Source organism: Macaca thibetana, chromosome 19, assembly GCF_024542745.1.
Source record: "Macaca thibetana thibetana isolate TM-01 chromosome 19, ASM2454274v1, whole genome shotgun sequence".
In the NCBI taxonomy this organism is placed as follows: domain Eukaryota; kingdom Metazoa; phylum Chordata; class Mammalia; order Primates; family Cercopithecidae; genus Macaca; species Macaca thibetana.
The window spans coordinates 14,126,756-14,144,040 of record NC_065596.1 but is presented as its reverse complement, the minus strand read 5'-3'; the positions used below and the strand labels follow the sequence as shown (position 1 = coordinate 14,144,040).

At 55.1% G+C, this 17,285-nt stretch overlaps 1 protein-coding gene across 1 annotated transcript; it reads right to left on the bottom strand.

The window, feature by feature from the left end:
* Window positions 1-9,043: 9,043 nt before the first annotated feature.
* On the bottom strand, window positions 9,044-17,020 carry S1PR2 (sphingosine-1-phosphate receptor 2). The gene is made up of 2 exons (XM_050770637.1): window positions 16,940-17,020; window positions 9,044-10,803 (listed from the first exon to the last, which is right to left on the bottom strand). Exon 2 carries the CDS (start codon window positions 10,759-10,761, stop codon window positions 9,700-9,702), a length of 1,062 nt encoding a protein of 353 aa, XP_050626594.1. The 5' UTR covers window positions 10,762-10,803; window positions 16,940-17,020; the 3' UTR covers window positions 9,044-9,699.
* Between the last annotated feature and the right edge of the window lie 265 nt (window positions 17,021-17,285).

The following is a 17,285-nucleotide window of genomic DNA, read 5'->3' as shown; positions in this document are numbered from 1 at the left end:
CGAGGTCAGGAGATCGAGACCATCCTGGCTAACACGGTGAAACCCCGTCTCTACTAAAAAAAATACAAAAAACTAGCCGGGCGAGGTGGCGGGCGCCTGTAGTCCCAGCTACTCGGGAGGCTGAGGCAGGAGAATGGTGTAAACCCGGGAGGCGGAGCTTGCAGTGAGCTGAGATCCGGCCACTGCACTCCAGCCTGGGCGACAGAGCGAGACACCGTCTCAAAAAAAAAAAAAAAAAAAAAAAAAAAAGCACCTACTCTATAGGATTATTGTGAGGATTCCAGAAGTTTGCAGATGTCAAATGATTCTAACAGTGCCCAGCACACGAGCACACGTTAGACTTTATTTTTTGAGACAGGGTCTCACTCTGTTGCCCAGGCTGGAGTGCAGTGGCATGCCCATAGCTCACTGCAGCCTCAGTCGCCTGGGCTCAAAGAATCCTCCCACCTCCACCTCCAGAGTGGCCAGGACTATAGACACGTACCACCACACCAGGGTATATATGTATTTATTTACTTATTTTTACAGATGGGGTCTCACTATGTTGCCCAGACTCATCTCAAACTCCTGGCCCCAAGTGAGCCTCCTGCCTTGGCCTTCCAAAGGGCTGGGATTACAGGCATGAGTGATCATGCCTGGCCCTATTTTATTTCCTTCTCTTTTTTTTTTTTTCTTTTGAGACGGAGTCTGGTTCTGTCGCCCAGGCTGGAGTGCAGTGTCACAATCTCAGCTCACTGCAAGCTCCGCCCCCCAGGTTCACCCCATTCTCCTGCCTCAGCCTTCTGAGCAGCTGGGACTACAGGCGCCTGCCACCACGCCCAGCTAATTTTTTGTATTTTTAGTAGAGACGGGGTTTCACAGTGTTAGCCAGGACGGTCTCGATCTCCTGGTCTGGTGATCCGCCTGCCTCGGCCTCCCAAAGTGCTGGGATTACAGGCACGAGCCACCGCGCCCGCCTATTTCTTTTCCTTTTCTTTTTTTTTTGAGACGGAGTTTCACTTTTGTTGCCTAGGCTGGACTGGAGTGCAATGGTGTGATCTTGGCTCACTGCATCTTCCACCTCCCGGGTTCAAGCAATTCTCCTGCCTCAGCCTCCCAAGTAGCTGGGATCACAGGCACCCACCACCACGCCTGGCTAATTTTGTATTTTTAGTAGAGATGGGGTTTCGCCATGCGGCCAGGCTGATTTCAAACTCCTGACCTCAGGTGATCCGCTCACCTCAACATTCCGAAGTGCTGGGATTATGGGCATGAGCTATAGCACCTGGCACTATTTTCTTTTCTTTTTTTTCTTTGTTTTTTGTTTGTTTGTTTGTTTTTTCATTTGTTTTTGTGGTCTAAAATAAACTCTTTTAATTGCACATTTGTGTCTTGGGTTATCTGTGGGGTGAGAAACCTCCTCCTCACTTCCAATCCCAGCTATCCAGGTACAATCTGGTGTTGTGGTCCGGCTGTGGGCGAGGGGTAGAGGTGGGTGCAGGGCTGGCCCCCGAGTCTGCACCGACATTTTCAGGGCAGGGAGCTCAGACCATGGTTGTACTTGCACTGCTTCGGGGCCTCAGTGAAGCCCTCACACATGGACAGGTCATTCTCAGTGGTCGGACAGTCCAGGAACTGCCTGATCTTGTAGGCGCAGGGCCCCATCTGCAGGGGCTGTGGGGCAGCACGGGTGGGGGTCTGGCTGGCCTGTCGGCTGCAGCTGCGCTGCGGCTTCCCCAAGGCCTGGTGGCGGTGGTGAGACCTGGGCAATATTAGTCAGAGATGGTGACAGCGGCAGCAGTTCTGTCCAGGGGACAAATGCCACCTTTTTTTTGGGGGGGTGGGGGATGGAGTTTCGCTCCTGTTGCCCAGGCTGGAGGGCAAAGGCACGATCTTGGCTCACTGCAACCTCCACCTCCCGGGTTCAAGCAATTCTCCAGCCTCAGCCTCCAGGCTAGCTGTGATTACAGGCGCCCACCACCACACCCAGCTAAGTTTTTTTTTTTGAGACAGAGTCTCACTCTGTTGCCCAGGCTGGAGTGCAGTGGCACGATCTTGGCTCACTGCAACCTCTGCCTCCCAGGTTCAAGCAATTCTCCTGCCTCAGCCTCCCAAGTAGCTGGGACTACAGGCGCGTGCCACCACGCCCGGCTAATTTTTGTATTTTTAGTACAGACAGGGTTTCACCATGTTGGCCAGGCTGGTCTTGAACTCGTGACTTCATGATCCACCCGCCTTGGCCTCCCAAAGTGCTGGAATTATAGGCATAATCCCAAAATTAGGCACATGGCCTAATTTTGTATTTTTGGTAGAGAGAGGGTTTCACCATGCTGGCCAGGCTGGTTTCAAACTCTTGACCTTGGCTGGGCACAGTGGCTCACGCCCGTAATCCCAGCACTTTGGGAGGCCAAGGCGAGTGGATCACTTGAGACCGGGAGTTTGACACCAGACTGACCAACATGGTGGAAACCCCGTCTCTACTACAAATACAAAAATTAGCCAGACTTGGTGGCACCTGCCTGTAATGCCAGCTACTCGGGAGGCTGAGGCAGGAGAATCTCTTGAACTCAGGAGGTGGAGGTTGCGGTGAGTAGATTGCACTCCAGCCTGGGTGACAGAACAAGACTCTGTCTCAAACAAACAAACAAACAAACAAAAAACTCCTGACCTCAGGTGATCCGCCCGCCCCGGCCTCCCAAAGTGCTGGGATTACAGGCATGAGTCACCACGCCTGTAATTTTTTTTAGTTCTTTTCTTTTCTTTTTGTTAGACGGGGTTTCACTTTTGTTGCCCAGGCTGGACTGCAAAGGCGTGATCTCGGCTCACTGCAAACTGCAGCGCCCAGGTTTAAGCAATTCTCCAGCCTCAGCCTCTGGAGTCGCTGGGATTACAGATGCCCACTACCACACCTGGCTAATTTTGTATTTTTAGTAGAGATGAGGTTTCACCATGCTGGCCAGGCTGGTTTCAAACTCCTGACCTCAGGTGATCCGCTTGCCTCGGCCTCCCAAAATGCTGGAATTACAGGCATGAGCCACCGCGTCTGGCCCTATTTTATTTTCTTCCTAGCACTTAACACTCACTGACATGACCATCATTTGCTTTTGCTTTATTTATTCAACAAGCATTTATTGAGGACCTACTGTATGTAGGCATTCCAGGCAGAGGGAACAGCAGGTGCAAAGGCCCTGGGGTGGGAACATGCTAAATAGTGTTTAAGATGTTACAGATAGCCAGGCGTGGTGACTCATGCCTGTAATCCCAGCACTTTGGAAGGCTGAGGTGGGCGGAGCACTGAGCCCAGGAGTTTGAGACCAACCTGGGCAACATGGTGAAACTCTGTCTCTACAAACAACACAAAAAAGTAGGCCAGTGTGTTGGCACATACGTGTAGTTCCACCTACTTGGGAGATTGAGGTGGGAGGATGGCTTGAGCCCAGGAGGTCAAGGCTTCAGTGAGCTGTGATTACGCCACTGAACTCCAGCCTGAGTGACAGAGCCAGACCCTGCATCAAAAAAAAAAAAAAAAAAAAAAAAAAAAGATGCTAGAGAGCTATAAATAGCCAGGCAAGGAGGTTCACACCTGTAATCTCAGCACTTTGGGAGGTTGAGGCGGGGAGATCTCTTAAGCCCAGGAATTCAAGACCAGCCTGGGCAACACGGCAGAACCATGTCTCTACAAAAGAAGAAAATTAGCAGGCTTATAATGCCAGCTACTAGGAAGCCTGAGGTGGAAGGATCATCTGAGCCCATGAGCCCATGAGGTTGAGGCTGCAGTGAGCTGTGATTGCACCGCTGCACTCAAGCCTGGGTAACAGAGTGAGACCTTCTCTCAAAAAAAAACAAAACGCTGGAAATACATTAGTAAATAAGGCAGGTGCAGTCCTATATTCATGGTGCTTGTATTTTAATGGCGGTAGACACAGATAAATTGATATATATTGGGTTGGTGCTAAAGTCATTGCAGTTTTTGCCATTAAAAGTCATTGCATAGGCTGGGTGCAGTGGCTCAAGCCTGTAATCCCAGCACTTTGGGAGGCTGAGACGGTGGATCACGAGGTCAGGAGATCGAGACCATCCTGGCTAACACGGTGAAACCCCGTCTCTACTAAAAAATACAAAAAAGTAGCCAGGCGAGGTGGCGGGTGGCCTGTAGTCCCAGCTACTCGGGAGGCTGAGGCAGGAGAATGGCGTAAACCCGGGAGGCAGAGCTTGCAGTGAGCTGAGATCCGGCCACTGCACTCCAGCCTGGATGACAGAGCGAGACTCCCATCTCAAAAAAAAAAAGTCATTGCAGGTTGGGCGCGGTGGCTTATGCCTGTAATCCCAACACTTTGAGAGGCCGAGGTGGGTGGATCACGAGGTCAGGAGATCGAGACCATCCTGGCTAACACGGTGAAACCCCGTCTCTGCTAAAAACTACAAAAAAATCAGCTGGACGTGCTGGTGGGCATCTGTAGTCCCAGCTACTCGGGAGGCTGAGGCAGGAGAATGGCGTGAACCCAGGAGGCGGAGTTTGCAGTGAGCCGATATCGTGCCACTGCACTCCAGCCTGGACGACAGAGCGAGACTCCGTCTCAAAAAAAAAAAAAAGTCAATGTGTCTTTTGCCATTAAAAGAAATGGCAGGCCGGGCGCGGTGGCTCAAGCCTGTAATCCCAGCACTTTGGGAGGCCGAGGCGGGTGGATCACGAGGTCAGGAGATCGAGACTATCCTGGCTAACATGGTGAAACCCCGTCTCTACTAAAAATACAAAAAACTAGCCGGGCGTGGTGGCGGGCGCCTGTAGTCTCAGCTACTTGGGAGGCTGAGGCGGGAGAATGGCGTGAACCCGGGAGGCGGAGCTTGCAGTGAGCCGAGATCACGCCACTGCACTCCGGCCTGGGAGACACAGCGAGACTCCGTCTCAAAAAAAAAAAAAAAAAAAAGAAATGGCAAAAGTCATTGTGATTTTTGCCATTAAAGGTAATGGCAAAAACTGCAATGACTTTTGCACCAACTTAATCATATACTGATAAGCAAGTGAAGAGGAAGGAGGTGGCCAGGGAGGGCCTCTCTGAGGAGGTGGCATTTGAACAGAGTCCTGAAGGGGGAGATAGAGAACCCTGTGGGTACCTGGGGAAAATCTACTGGCTCCAGCCTGGTCTGTGCCTTTTTCCCCCACCCCACCCCCAATCCCATCTAGGGTTCAGGTTTCCAAACAGAGGTTGTTGTCTCAACTGCTAGAGAAGGGGAATTCCGATGGGGGTTGCAGGCCCTCGGCCTCTGCGGTCTGCCTTCTCTCTCACTGGCTGTCCTAGTCTTAGAGCTGGTGTTGCCGTGTGGGGCTCCAGCTGGGGGATCTAGGGTCCCCCATCTGTTCATGCCTGAAATCCCAGCACTTTGGGAGGCCAAGGTGGAGGCAGGAGGATCACTTGAGTCCAGGATTTCCAGACCAGCCTGGGCAACATAGGGAGACCCCCCTCTACAAAAAAATAAATAAATAAAAATTCAAAAATTAGCTGGGCATGGTGGTACATGTCTGTGGTCCCAGCTACTTGGAAGGCTGAAGTGAACCATGGTGGCACCAACTGCACTACAGCCTAGGCAACAGAGCAAGACCTTGTCTCAAAAACAAAAACAAAAACAAAAACTCTAGATCTGTCTTCAAAGGAGTCACTGAGCCGGCTGCCTGCAGACAAAAGAGGATGTCACCAGTGAGCCCACTGAGGGACCCACTCCAGGCTGCATCCTGTCTTGGCTTCTCCTGGTTCTTGATGAACTTCGTGACTCCTCCTTCCATGGCAAAGAGGGGGCTGAGTGGCCTCTCTCTCTCTCTCTTTTTGTTCTGCTCTGTCACCCAGGCTGGAGTGCAGTGCCGTGATCTCGGCTCACTGCAACCTCCACCTCCCCAGTTCAAGCAATTCTCTTGCCTCAGCCTCCCGAGTAGCTGGGACTACAGGCGCCCACCACCACACCCAGCTAATTTTTGTATTTTTTGCAGATCCGGGGTTTCACCATGTTGGCCAGGCTGGTCTCAAACTCCTGATCTCAAGTGATCTGCCCACCTCAGCCTCCCGAAGTGCTGGAATTATAGGAGTGAGCCACTGCACTCAGCTGAGTGGCCTCTCTCTAGCCCAGTGGTGGATCCAGTGTGGTCTGGAGTCAGCCTGATTGGGTTCAAACTCAGACAGGCGCTACCCCGACTAGTGCTGTGTGACTCTGAGCAGTTTGCTTGATCTCTCTGAACTCACACCTCCATGAGAGTTTATAGTAACTTCTACCTCCTGAGCAGTCAAGTCTTTACACCTGGAAAGTGCTCGGTGGAGATCAGCCATTACTTTTGGGAACACCGAGTCTAAGGGTGGGTATCTGGGTTCTTTGTACCCTCCTCAAACCATCTCTCCAGCTCCCCGGGAGGCACATACAACTGGGAGGATGTAAGAGCCTCCCACCACCCGCCAGGCTGTCTCTTTCAGGGAAAGCAGGGAGATCCCAGGCCTAGTTAATCCCCGGGAGGGGCAGGAGAGTTGCCCCTGAGAAAGATCCCGGTTGACCTCTGTTTTCTCCTGGCTCAGGCCAGGTTAAGGGTGTCAGGGGCACAGAATGGGAAGGTTGGCAAAGGATGAGTTACTCAGGCAGCAGCCCCCCTACCGTTCCATCCAGCCCAGCCATGGGGCGCTCCTGGGGGAAAGTGCTCCCTGAAAAGACACACCAACCACCAGAAAGAGAAACTGAACCGTTTATTAGCCTAGGTCTGGGTTTCAGGCATTGCGGGGGCATGTCTGGGGAGCTCTATGAGAGGAAACAAGCCCCTGACTGGCTCCTTGCCCCCCAAAGACCCGCTCCCCCAGGCTTCGCATTCACAAGAAATTACTCTGAGGCATGAGGTTTCCTTCCCCAAGGTGAGCTGCACGCCAGCTCTCCAGTGGGGGGAGGGGCCAGCAATTCCAAAGGGGTCTGGGCAGGACCAGAGCTCCCTGACTTTGGCAGCTTCAACACAGACATGAGAAGACAGGACAGCATTCATTCTGGGGAAATGTAATGGGGAGAGGGGGGTCACAGACATCACGCCTATGCGCACACCCACCCACACACACACACACACACATAAATATACGTTTGTACCGTAACATCCCTTCCATTATCCACAGGTCTTTGTGAAATCCTTCTGGGGCAGGTTAGGGGAGAGTGTCCCTAGGAAATGTCCCTAGCCACTGCCACTCCCATGCTCCATTCAATATAAGTTGAAAGATGAAGGCCGGGCACAGTGGCTCATACCTGTAATCCCAGCACTTTGGGAGGCCAAGGCGGGCAGATCACTTGAGGTCAGGAGTTTGAAACCAGCCTGGCCAACATAGTGAAACCCCGTCTCTACTAAAAATACAAAAATTAGCCAGGCGTGGCCGGGCGCGGTGGCTCAAGCCTATAATCCCAGCACTTTGGGAGGCCGAGACGGGCGGATCACGAGGTCAGGAGATCGAGACCATCCTGGCTAACACGGTGAAACCCCGTCTCTACTAAAAATTACAAAAAACTAGCCGGGCGAGGTGGCAGGCGCCTGTAGTCCCAGCTACTCGGGAGGCTGAGGCAGGAGAATGACGTAAACCCGGGAGGCGGAGCTTGCAGTGAGCTGAGATCCGGCCACTGCACCCCAGCCTGGGCGGCAGAGTGAGACTCCGTCTCAAAAAAAAAAAAAAAAAAAAAAAAAAAAAATTAGCCAGGCGTGGTGGCAGGTGCCTATAGTCCCAGCTACTCGGGAGGCTAAAGCAGGAGAATTGCTTGAACCCGTGAGATGGAGGTGGCAGCGAACGGAGATTGAACCACTGCCCCACTCCGGCCTGGGTGACAGAGTAGACTCCATCTGAAAAACAAAACAAAACAAAAATCTTGAAACCGTGTCAAAACAAAAAAAATCTTGAAAGAAGACACAGCAGGGTTCAGGCTCAAGGCTTCTCTCTGCCTTGCTCGGGAGACCTGGTTCTTTAGCTGGGGCTGCAGGTGTGGACCCAAAAATAGCCTGGGGGTGGCTGTTTTTGAAAGGAGGGTGTCTGTGCAAACATTGCCCCCAGAATTTTCTCAAGTTGCGCCCTACCCCACATCAAGAGTCCCAAAGCCCTCCCCAGCCACCCACACTGGTTTTTCCCACTTGTGCCCCAAATAGTGCAATTGACCAATGAGGTCTGAGAATGAGGAATGGACCTCAGTCGCCATCCCCTCCCCACCTCCAGCCGTGGTTTCCGGGCCTCAGAGAGAAGAGGAGAAGTCATCAAGTGGCAGCTGATAAAATTTGGGGAAGCTGTGGATTTGGGCTCTGGAGGGTCAGAGAGGAGGCCTCTAGCTCCTCGGGACAGTGGTTCCGAAGTGGCACGAAGTTGCCCAGAGAAAGTGGCAGGAGGAATACATTCGAAAAGGAGAAATCAGTGCAGGAATGGGGGCCAGAAGAAAATGTAGAAATTCTTTGTACCGCTAGGTGCAGTGGCTCACACCTGTAATCCTACACTTCGGGAGGCCAAGGCGGGTGGATCATGAGGTCAGGAGTTCGAGACCAGCCTGGCCCACATGGTGAAACCCCGTCTCTACTAAAAATACAAAAAAAAAAAAAAATGGCCGGGCGCGGTGGCTCAAGCCTGTAATCCCAGCACTTTGGGAGGCCGAGACGGGCGGATCACGAGGTCAGGAGATCGAGACCATCCTGGCTAACACGGTGAAACCCCGTCTCTACTAAAAAATACAAAAAAAAACTAGCCGGGCGAGGTGGCGGGCGCCTGTAGTCCCAGCTACTCGGGAGGCTGAGGCAGGAGAATGGTCTAAACCCGGGAGGCGGAGCTTGCAGTGAGCTGAGATCTGGCCACTGCACCCCAGCCTGGGCGACAGAGCAAGACTCTGTCTCAAAAAAAAAAAAAAAAAAAAAAAATTAACCGGGCGTGGTTGTAGGCACCTGTAATCCCAGCTACTCAGGAGGCTCAGGCAGGAGAGTCACTTGAACCCCGGAGGTGGAGGTTGCGGTGAGCTGAGACTGCACCACTGCACTCCAGCCTGGGCAACAGAGCGAGACTTCACCTCAAAAAAAAAAAAAAAAAAAAAAAAAAAAAAAAAGGCCGGGCACGGTGACTCACGCCTGTAATCCCAGCACTTTGGGAGGCCGAGGCGGGCGGATCACGAGGTCAGGAGATCGAGACCATCCTGGCTAACACGGTGAAACCCTGTTTCTACTAAAAGTACAAAAAATTCGCCAGGTGTGGTGGTGGGCACCTGTAGTCCCAGCTACTCGGAAGGCTGAGGCAGGAGAATGGCGTGAACCCAGGAGGCAGAGCTTGCAGTGAGCCGAGATCATGCCGCTGCACTCCAGCCCGGGAAACAGTGCAAGGCTCCGTCTCAAAAAAAAAAAAAAAAAAATCCTTTGTACCAGGTAGTAAAGCGCTCCTGCCCTGAAGTCCCCTTAAATGCTGCCTACCCTCACCCTGGCTCTTCACAGGTCCCCTGCCCTGGACTTCCCAGGATCCAGTTCTAAAGGGGTCACACCAGTCACCGGACTGGCCCTCAGGACCCCACTGCAACACTGCTATGTGACTAGTCAGTGCCTTATCTGGCCTTTCCAGGTGTGAAATATTTGTAACATCACCCAGGTCTGTGGGGCGGGGGCATCTGGCTCGGCAGCCCCACGTCTCTGTCTGGGGTCACCCAGTGGCCTCTCCATGAACCCCTCTGCCTTGGCCTGGTTGTTGGTCCACCCCCACCTCAGACCACTGTGTTGCCCTCCAGAAACGTGGGCGACGTGGGCATGTGCATGCCCCTCTCCAGGGAGCTGGAGCTGCGGAGTGGCAGGAGGTGGTGGCCCGGGGTCCCGTCCCGTCTCCGTCCTTGCACCCCCACCCCCGGCCGCCAGCACTGCAGCGGCCGAAGCACCTCCCGACGCAGGTCCCGGCTGCGCCACGTGTAGATGACAGGGTTGAGCAGCGAATTCAGGGTGGCGAAGGCGAAAAAGTAGTGGGCTTTGTAGAGGATCGGGCAGGAGTGGACGGGACAGGCATAGTCCAGAAGGAGGATGCTGAAGGCGGGCAGCCAGCAGACGATAAAGACACCTAGCACGATGGTGACCGTCTTGAGCAGGGCTAGGGTCTGCGGGCCAGCCACGTCAGCGTGGCTTGAGCGGACCACGCAGTAGATGCGCACGTACAGCGCCACGATGGCCAACAGGATGATGGAGAAGATGGTCACCACGCACAGCACATAATGCTTCGCGTAGAGAGGCAGGACAGTGGAGCAGGCCTCAAGGTGGCCCAGGCAGTTCCAGCCAAGGATGGGCAGGCCACCGAGGACCAGAGAGATGAGCCACGAGGCCCCGATGAGCAGGAGCATGCGGCAGCTCTTGTCGCTGCCGTACAGCTTGACCTTGGCAATGGCCACGTGGCGCTCGATGGCGATGGCCAGGAGGCTGAAGACAGAGGCGGAGAGCGTGATGAAGGCAGAGCCCTCCCGGGCAAACCACTGCACGGGCGTCAGCCTCAGCGTGACAGAGCCGGAGAGCAAGGTATTGGCTACGAAGGCCACGCCTGCCAGCAGATCAGAGGCAGCCAGGTTACCCAGAAACAGGTACATTGCGGAGTGGAACTTGCTGTTTCGAGCCACTGCAATGAGTACCAGAAGGTTTTCCACCACGATGGCGCAACAGAGGATGACGATGAAGGCCGAGGCCACCTGGCGGGAGGTCGTCTCCTGCGTTTCCAGCGTCTCTTTGGTATAATTATAGTGTTCCTGGACCTTGTTGGGGTTCAGGTACTCCGAGTACAAGCTGCCCATGGTGGGGCTCAGAGGCCTGCTGGGGCCATGGGGCTGTCAGAACTGCAGAGAAGACAGACAGACAATAGGTCAGAGCTATGGGTGCTACCTGGGCTCTGGCCTCGGATGCGCTGAGATTCAATTTCTTGCTCTGTTACTCTTCGAGGAAGGGCCACATGAATTCAGAATCATCATCATCCCCGTTTACAGACAGGAAACCCAGAGAGGTTAATTCACTTTCCTAAAGTCTCAAATTTAACCAGCGGCAGGGCCAGAGAAGCTGGCTCTGCGGCCTCTTATAAGCCCTAGGCTACACTCTTTCTTATTTATTTTATTTATCTATATTTTAAAGACAAGGTCTTGCTCTGCCTCAGGCTGGAGTGCAGTGGCGTAATCATAACTCCCTGCAGCCTTGAACTCCTGGGCTCAAGTGATCCTCCCACCTCAGCTTCAGCTACAAGCACATGCCACCATGCCTGGCTAATTTTTTTTTTTTGAGACAGAGTCTCGCTCTGTTGCCCAGGCTGGAGTGCTGTGGCACACTTGGCTCACTGCAACCTCCTCCTCCTGGGTTTAAGTGATTCTCCTGCCTCAGCTTCCTGAGTAGCTGGGATTACAGGCACCTACCGCCACACCCAGCTAATTTTTTTTATTTTTAATAGAAACGAGATTTCACCACGTTGGCCAGGATGGTCTCGAATTTTTGACCTCGTGATCCGCCTGCCTCGGCCTCTCAAAGTGCTGGGATTACCATTGTGAGCCACCAGGCCCGGCCGCCTGGCTAATTTTTTTTTTTTTTTTGGTAGAGATTGGGTCTCACTGTGTTGTCCAGGCTGGTCCTGAACTCCTGGCCTCAAGCAATTCTCCTTGGCCTCTCAAAGCAATGAGATTACAGGCATGAACCAAGACATCTTGCCTATTTTAATTTTCATTATTATTTTCTAGAGATACGGTCTTGCTCTGCCACCCAGGCTGGAGTGCAGTGGCATGATCATAGCTCACAGTCGACTCAACTCCTGGGCTCAAGTGATCCTCCTACTTTAGCCTCCTGAGTAGCTACACGCTTTCAAAGGGACAGAAGCTCCCCCAAATAGCATGAAAAATATAATGTGGACTTCCAGAAACCTTGCCCACCTGCCCAGAGAGCAAGCCCTATGCAGGGCCTGGAGGGTTTGTCTCTTCTCTGGAACACACAGGCGCCTTCGGCCTCATGCTGACCTGGGTCAGGGCGAATCTCACCACTGATAGCTCCATGCCCTGCTCATTCATTACCACGCACTAACGCTGGATTTCAGGCTGGGTCTAAGTCTTAAGGCCACGGGTGTTTCCAAGATAAGGTCTTGGGGAGACACCAGGGCGGCCCTGAGGTTCAAACATCCCAGAGGTCATACCATCTTCAAGGACACAGACCTTGGAGACAATTCAGAGTTTGCTCCCATTCCACCTCTGAAACACTGGGCAAGTTCCTAGACGCTGTCTCAGCCTGAACCTCCTTATCCGTGCAATGGAGAGAAGAAAGCCCACTTCATGGGGGTGATGGGAAAATCCTTTTAAATGACGCATGAGGCACGTTTAGCTCATAGTAAGCACTCAACAAATACCGCCGAATGTTACTAGCTCCCCTCTTTCCTCCAATCCTTTGGAAAGGGAAGGGATGTAAGCCAACCAGATGAGATCTCCAACAGCCTGTTCTCATCAGCACCATCTAGCTCTGCCCTGGGACAGAAGGTCCTGCGGGGATGGGCAGGGCGCTGGCACCCCCTCCCCAGCCAGGATGAAATCCAGATGTGAGGCCCCTGGAACAAACTGGGTGGAGTCCTCACTCTGCAGTCACATCCGGTGTGAGGAAGGCGGGATGTGGGGGGAGTCAGGATGGGAGAGACCCCATCTGGGAGGTCCTGGCTGGGAGGATGGGGCAGCTTTGCTCAAGTCATGTGAGTGGTGGAGGGGTGTGCAGCCCTGCCGGGAGGGGGTAAGGCATTTGTTCCATGAAAGCCTGAGTCACCCCCCCACCCCCTCCCATCCCTCCACCACAACCCCTCCCGTCCCCCCCACCGCCACCCACCAAGGAAAACTGAGCCGTGGGGGGAGGGGGCGGAACCGCCACCCACCAAAGAAAACTGAGCCGTGGGGGGAGGGGGTGGGGAGAGGCGCTCTTGGGCAGAGAGGATGAGAGGCAGACACCATGGCCTTCCCCCAGCTTGGGCATAGGGTTAGGGGGGTGTCAGAGGAGCCAGTGCAGTGTATGCCTTTTATGAAGGGAGAGGAAGTTCCAGCCCGTAGTCAAACGGCAGGAAGCGGGGAGAATAAGGGGAGTCCTCCCCAGGTCCCTAGAAACACGTCTGGCAAAGACTGTGTGTACCGTTCCAGAAAAGTCTGGTTAGGCCAGTTCTCCTGAGCCCAGGAGTGATGGAGGCTTCCGGAGTCACCCAGCCATCTCAGTTCCTGGCCACCCCCTCCAAGGGGCATCCTGACCCCTGGCTGGACAGAGGCAGCTGCTCCCCCAGGGCGGAGGGACATCCGTCCTAGTTTGGGAACAGACAAGGGCTTGTGCACGTCCCCGGGGACTGCTGCCCCTCCCAGATAGCCACACAGAGGCCCCTTGTTCCTTTGCTGGACGGAGCCCCAGGCATCTTGATGCCCTCTGCACACTGCAGCCAGTCCTAGGCAGGCTTGGGCCCAGGCTGCGGCGGGATCACACACAGCTGACGGGCCGGCAACAGCCCACGCCCTGATTGGCTCATTTTCAATCCAAGGGCACTGAGCGATTTGCCTATTGGCCCGTGCTTTCCATCTTCAGCCTCTGATTGGTCCAGTTGGGGGCGCTCTATGGCCAGCCCTACTGATGGGGTCCTTTACAGGCGACGGGAGCTCAGGCTTTCCAAGGATAGAGTTAATGCTATGTGGACGTCCCTAGGGGGAGTTTGAACCGCAGCCTGACCGCTGGGTCACCCCGACCAGACGCCCCCAGGCTGCCCTGGCCTGCTGGGCCCCTCCTGGGGTTCATAAGTGAGAATCAAGGTCCCTTTCCAGGCCTGGGAAGAAGACTGTGCAGTGCAGCCGCCCCCTCTGCTGCTCGCCAAGGATTTACTGTGGCTTCCTGGAGAAATAAGAAATATATTCAGGACGGGCATGGTGGCTCACTCCTGTAATCCCAGCACTCTGGGAAGCCAAGGCGGGCCTATCACCTGAGATCATGAGTTCGAGACCAGCCTGACCAACATGGTGAAACTCCCCACTCTATTCAAAATACAAAAAAAAAAATTAGCCGGGCGTGGTGGTGTGCGCCTGTAATCCCAGCTACTCGAGGGACTGAAGCAGGAAAACCACGTGAACCTGGGAGACAGAGGTTGCAGTGAGCCGAGATCGCAGCCACTGTACTCCAGCCTGGGTGACAGAGCGAGACTCTGTCTCAAAACAAAGCAAAACGAAATGAAATGAAATGTGTTCAGCCCTTGCATCCCAGGGACTGACCAAACAATCTTTCTTCTTCCCTGAGAGGAAGACTGGGGGCGCTGCGCTCTCACCTTCTGCAGCCCGGGGAGGTTAAGGCGTTCACAGAGGGAGAGGCAGCTCTCCTAGAGAAGGGGAAACTGAGGCCCATATTTTATCCAAGCCTCACTTTAACCACTAGGACTTTACTGAGGCAAGCACTTAGGTGGTTGACACGTCCCAGAAAGAGGAAGCAGGGCACTGAGGTTGGAGCTGGCGGAAGAGTCACCCCCTAGGTGGACTGTGGCCTAGCCTGTGTCCCCTCCCTGTGTTAGGTTACCAGGTTTTGAGAAGGACACAGAGCCTGTCTCCTAGTCACCTTCACCAAGTCCTTCCTGACTCCCTCTCAGAAGCTCAGAAAGAGGCCACTGGGCTCACATAGAATGTCCAGGCCTGAAATGGAACAGGAGGGACAAGTGATGGGGTTTGGAAGGAAGGGAAGAGAGATAGACTCAGACGACTGTTTGGCTGGAGATTAGGAGAGGGGAAGGATGGAGGAAGCCTCAGTGGCTTCTAAGCTCCTCTCCACCCACTCCCAGTTCCAGAGAGGCAGGCCCTGTGGTTACAGTTCCCCCTGGTCACCCATGGAGCCCCCATGGTAGCCACCCTACTTTTTGGTTTCCCTGTGGTTGTCAGGACCCCCTACCCTGCCATTCTCTACCAAGCCGCCAGGGGGAGCTTTTAAACTCATAACTCCATGTCACTCCCCAACTCCAAATCCTCCCATGGCTCCCTATAGCCCAAGTAGCATGGCCCCTGCCCACAAAGCTTCCTCCCATTCTCCCCCAGGGCCATTCCAGTCCAACCACACTAAGCCTCCTCCATGCTACCCCCACCCCTACCTGCAAGCCTTTGCCCCTGCTGTTCTTTTTGGGGCACACTTTCCCTCAATTTTTTTTGAGACAGACACTCAGTCTGCTGCCCAGATTGGAGTGCAGTGGTGTGATCTCAGCTCACCGCAACCTCTGCCTCCTGAGTTCAAGCGATCCTTCTGCCTCAGCCTCCTGAGTAGCTGGGGTTATAGGCACCCACCACCACACCCAGCTAATTTTTGTATTTTTAATAGAGATGGGGTTTCACCATGTTGGCCAGGCTGGTCTGGAACTTCTGACTTCAGGTGATTCACCTGCCAAAGCCTCCGAAACTGCTGGGATTACAGGCGTGAGCCACCGCGTCTGGCCTTTCCCCAAGTCTTCGAATGACTGTCTCTCCATCTTTCTGGTTTCTATTTAAAGGTCATTTCCTCAGAGGGGACTCCCCTGACCTCTAGTCTACAATAGCAGCTGTCTCCAAGCCTTTTCTAATCACAGAATATTGTTTTATTATCTGCGCAGCGCTTGCCACTATGGGAAACTATCATGATATTTCTCCTTTTCTGTCTGGCTTCCACCTAGACAGTCAATGGGTAAGGCCAGGGAGCAAGTCAGCTATCAGCCCCTACAGGGATGCCTGGCACAAAGAAAACACTCAGAAAACGTGTGGAATGGGCAAATGAATGAATGAATGAATGAATGAACCAACGAACAAAGGAGACCCTAGTGGGTTCCCAAGGGTGGAATCTCCTAATTTCAGCCCAGACCCAAACAACAACGAAGGAGCCTGGAGACACCTCTGGTCCCCGGGCAGCGCCCCCACCGCCCACCATCAACCAGGCAAAGCCCAGCGTGTCTCCATGGAGATGGCAGCAGGACCCGCCCCCGCGCTGACCCGCACTCTCGGCTTCCTTATCTGGCCTAGGAATGCGCGGTATCCACACTCGCTTGCGCTGGAGCCACGCCTCCTCTCCCCCCTACCGCTACGAGACCACCCCAACGTCTCCAAGCGGGACTGGAAGGACTCCTCTCCGTCCCGCCAGGGGTCCCGCCTCGAGATTCTGGGAAGACTGGGGGTGGGGGACCAGATCGTAGCAGCAGCTGCACCGCGAGTTCCGCGCCTGCCCGAGTCGCCCCACGCGGGGGACCGTGGGCTCAGCGCGTGGCGCCCGGAGCATCTGACAAGGACAGAGACAGAGGGGGTGGAAATCCCCGGGTGAGTCAACCCGTGCCGGAGAAGGGGGCGAGTTCCGACGCTCAGCCCGGCCAGGGGCCACGCGGGGTCCGCGCCACGCGCGCCTTCACCCACGACCCATCCCTGAGCCGGAGTTGAAAGAGGAGGCGCCTAAGCCACGCAGTCACTTTTTCTTTCCTTCCAAAACAAAGCCACGCCCCCTCGGGGGAACCGGAGGAGCAAACAACTTGGGGAAACCGAGGCAGACAGCCCGACATGCGACCGCCCTCCCCGTGGGTGCCGCCCCTTGGCTTGGAGGCTCCAAGGCGCGCACATCCTTTTGCCCTCGCTCAGCAGGAGTCAGCCAGGAGGGGTGCTGCACCCCTCCCCCAAACACACTCCCCAAGACCCTGGTCCCCGGGCACAGCGTCCAGCCTCCCAAAGACTCCAGTCGAAAGCGCTCGGATTCCGCCTTCTCCCCGGCGCCAACTTCCTGCCGCTGAGAAAGGCGGGGAACACAGTCTGGGGGTTCGCGGCCGAAGCAGTGGGGGCCGCCCGGACTCTTGGAGAGGGCGCACGGTGACCACCCGCTCTGTGCAGCAGGAACCCAGGCGGCGCGTGCGCGCCCCAGCCTCCCGATCGGGGCCCCCTAGCTCGGATCCCGAGACCTCAGGGGACCAGGGCCCGCCCTTTCTGCTTCCTTGTCTTTACGCGCGCTCACCTGGCTAGGCCGGCCCGGCTCCCGGCCCTGGCCGGAGGGGCCTTGGCGTCTGCGTCCCCAGGGCGGCCGCGGCTGGGGCTGGGGTTGCCCGCCGGGCTCGGCTACGTCCCGGGGCTGGGACGAGGGACAGTGGGGGGGCGGGGTGAGCCGCCACCGCCTCTGCCCCCGCTCGCCCCGCCCTCCTCTCCTCCCCTTTCCGGCGGCGGCTGCAATGAATTCCAGATGTGGCCTGCCGGCTGGCCGGGACGCACGCGGGGGCAGACAGGAGCTGCACGGAGGGCCCCTTTGTCCGCCCCCCCACCTCTCGCTTTGCCCCTCCCAGCCCCCACCCGTGAGAACCGGCCAG